General features: G+C 25.9%; 2 protein-coding genes across 2 annotated transcripts; one reads left to right on the top strand and one right to left on the bottom strand.

Annotated features, from left to right (window-relative positions):
* Positions 1 to 1,389: 1,389 nt before the first annotated feature.
* K460DRAFT_298028 (uncharacterized protein) lies at positions 1,390 to 1,629 on the top strand (the record flags this gene model as incomplete). Its single annotated transcript, XM_040929750.1, is given in 2 exon segments — positions 1,390 to 1,500; positions 1,519 to 1,629. Coding segments are annotated over 2 exon segments (222 nt in total), but the record flags the coding sequence as incomplete, so codon positions are not given.
* Positions 1,630 to 2,083: 454 nt separating this feature from the next.
* K460DRAFT_298030 (uncharacterized protein) lies at positions 2,084 to 2,233 on the bottom strand (the record flags this gene model as incomplete). The annotated part of the gene is made up of 1 exon (XM_040929751.1): positions 2,084 to 2,233. A coding segment is annotated over one exon (150 nt), but the record flags the coding sequence as incomplete, so codon positions are not given.
* Positions 2,234 to 3,351: the final 1,118 nt, after the last annotated feature.

Raw genomic sequence — 3,351 nt, 5'->3', positions numbered from 1 at the left:
ATAGTTACTAACTTTTACTGTGTAAAGCCCTTTTAATAAATTAAGTTATTTAGGAATGCAGTTTTAAATAGGAAGTAAATTTCTTTTAAAGCTAAATACTAGCTAGAAACTAATAGCGCACAAGTAGAGTAATTAAAAAATAAAAAGTACTTTAAAAAAAAAGTTAAATAGTATATAAAATTGTTAAAAGGGAAGCGCTTGCAGCTAAACTTACTTATAGTTACTTATTTAAGCTTTTGCCTAGTGCACTCTTCTGCAAGTAAACTAGTATTAGTTTAGGCAGTTAAATAAAAGCTTTTATTATATACTTTTTTTTAGAAAAGCTTTATAGAAAAAGCAATATGCAACTAGCCTAAACTAAAGTCTATATATCTGCTAGGATGCTAGCGTAATAGCTATAAGCAGCTTATTTTAAAATACAGACTAAAAAATCTAATATTTATACAAGTATTTAAGTATTAAGCCTAAATGCATAATAAAAGTAAACAGAAATAGGATTTTTTTTAGGGTGCACTATTAACTAATCCTAATATTTTTAGATAGATTTAAGTAAAAGCATAGCTATTAAAACCTAAAAAATAGTAAACTATACTTAAATAAAGTAAAGCTAGAGGAAATTTTAGTAAAAGCTCGCAGCAGTTCTAACGTGCAAATTAATTATTAAATTTAGGTATAGGGGCAAAAAACTAATTAAATTATTTAGTAGCTAGTTTTTGCTAAAGTTTTTTTTAAAATAGCAGTAATATATTTAGTTTTATAAAGTAAAGCAAATAATTAGAAGCTTAAAAGTTAAAATAACTTTTACTTATTTTTAAACTTTAAATATGTAAGAAGTTTTTATTACTTAATTAAATATAAACACTTAAATGTACTATTACTAGTAGGCTATTTTTAGTAAGCAGAACTGGCAATGCAGAATAAACTAAATGCAGGGTTAAAGTACTAGAATACACGCTTATTAAATACTACAAAAAGTATTAGTTTATTTAAACAGCAGGACAGTAGCTATAAAAGTTAGAATCTGCTAAAAAGTATATAATAACTTACCTACTAAATAAACTAGCTTTAAAAATAAATAGCGCTTAAGCATATTACTTATACCCCGCTGCTAGGGCAAGATTTAAGCCCTAGTAAGTAGGCAGGCATAAAAGCTTATAATAAAGCTTTAAAAGTAACTCTAAATTAAATAGCTTTTAGTACAAATTTTAGTAATAGTAGCAAATACTTAAATAAAAACTTTAAAAACTGAAGTAGGGAAAAGTTTTATATAAATAGTAGTTAGATATAAGTTAGTTAATTTTAAAAAATAGAGTAATTTTATTTTAATATTAGCGCTTGCGCTGTGCCTTTAAAAGGGAAGCTAGTTAATATTCTAGTATTTAGATATAGATTTTCTGCGGCAACACAACTAAGAGCAGAAACTTTAGTAGGAGCCCTAAAAAGAGTTTTCTTTTTTTTTTAATAGTTTATTACCCTAAAATTAGTTTGTCTAGAACTAGGGTTTAATAGCTAAAAGAGCGCTGTATTTTTGCAGTATTTAGTGCGCTCCTAATAAGCTTTAAAAATCTACTTAAAAAAATAGTTTTTATACTAAGTTGTACTTATAACTGTAGTAAGTCTCTAAAGTAAAAAGCTTTTAGTTAATAGAATAATATAAATAAAAAAAGTTAGCAAAATAAATCTGTAACTTTAGAAAAAAAATTAGTTCTAAAAGTTAAGCATATTAAGCTTTAGGGAGAAGCTTCTAGCGCAAAAAAGCACTAGCCGCAAAATAGGCGCCTTTTAGCACTAGGGTGCAGGTATTTTTAGCAAGCTTTAGCTATTTAGCATATATTTAATAACTAACTTAAAACTAGTACAAATAAAAGGAATTTAACTATTTAATTAAAACATAGCATTATAATAGCTAGAAAGTAATATTAATGCAATATAATTTTTGCCTAGTGCTTTAAATATTAAAACAAAGAAATTCGACTAAGCGCGGGTAAATAGCAGGAATAATTATAACTTTCTTAAAGTAGCTAAATGCCTTATTATTTAATTAGTAACGCGCATAAATAAATTAATAAAATTCCTACTATTTTTATTTACTATTTAGTAAAACTACAGCTAAGGGAACGGGCTTAGCCAAATTAGCAAGGAAAAAAAACCCTATTAAGCTTAACTTTAGTTTAATATTGTAAAAAAATATAAAAAGTATAGAATAAGTAGGAGCTTTAGCGCTAGTAAAATACTACTACTTTTATAGTTTTTTTACTTATTTAATAAAGCGGAGCTAGGCCTTACTACTTAATTTTTAGTATTAAAGTTTTTTGTAGGCCGATTTGAGTTAAAGATATTATTAGGTAAAGAGTTTAGTTAAAGCAGTATATTTGTTAAACTATAACGCAGGTATCCTAAAGAAAACTTATAAAAAATAGAAATTTCTAGTAAAGTAAAAAAGCAAAAGTCCCCTTAATTTTAATTTTTAGTGTAAATACAAACTATAAAAGTATAGCTTATTAATCTTTTAGTCCTTTAAAATTTAAAGCTAAAAGTACTAGAAAAGTTACTATAGAAATAACTAGCTTGTAGCAGCCAAGCGTTTATAGCAATATTGCTTTTTAATTTTTTAATATTAGCTCTTTTTATTATACTAAAGCAGAATTTAGTAAGCATTAGATTGTTTACCTACTAATAAAAAATATAAGCTAGGTTTAGACTATTATAAAATAGGTTAGTTTTACCCTACTAATAATTTTACCCTAATAGTAATACTGCTTAGTATAAGAAGAACTACAGTTTTAAATAATTAGTTTTTGTAGCTATCTAACTAGGCATTACCGCAAAGCTACTATCTGCTAAATTATAGCTAAATACTTTTAAATTAGAATTTATACTAGAATAAAGTAATTTCTGCCTGCACTAGTTAGATACAAATAAGCCTTTAGCTTAAAACCTTACTAGGCCGGCATTAGCAGTTTTATTAAAGTTAAAGCTGCTAGCTAGTATATTATAATTATATAGTGCGTAGGATTAAATTTTTTACAAATAACTTAGTTATTTAGCTAAGTTGTATAAATAGTTAAATAGCTTTATTATTATAAGCTACTAAGCGTAAGCCCGCCGCTAGCTTAGTTAAATATAAAATATATAATTCTCCCTATTTATTAAGAAGCAGCAAAGTCTGCAGCAAAAAAAGGGGAAAATATTATAAGTTTAAAGCTCTAACCCCTTAAACTAAGTAGAAAAATGCTTACCTAAACTCTTAAAGTATTTTAGGCACTTACTTAAGCTAGAAAAACTACTTGCTTAATATAAGTAGTATTAGCTACTTAAATTAAAAGGGCTAATTGCTTAAGCTAGGCAAAT

Source organism: Cucurbitaria berberidis (genome assembly GCF_010015615.1).
Source record: "Cucurbitaria berberidis CBS 394.84 unplaced genomic scaffold K460scaffold_21, whole genome shotgun sequence".
Classification (NCBI taxonomy): domain Eukaryota; kingdom Fungi; phylum Ascomycota; class Dothideomycetes; order Pleosporales; family Cucurbitariaceae; genus Cucurbitaria; species Cucurbitaria berberidis.
Note: the sequence above shows the minus strand (reverse complement) of the source record. Positions and strands in the feature narration are given on the sequence as shown.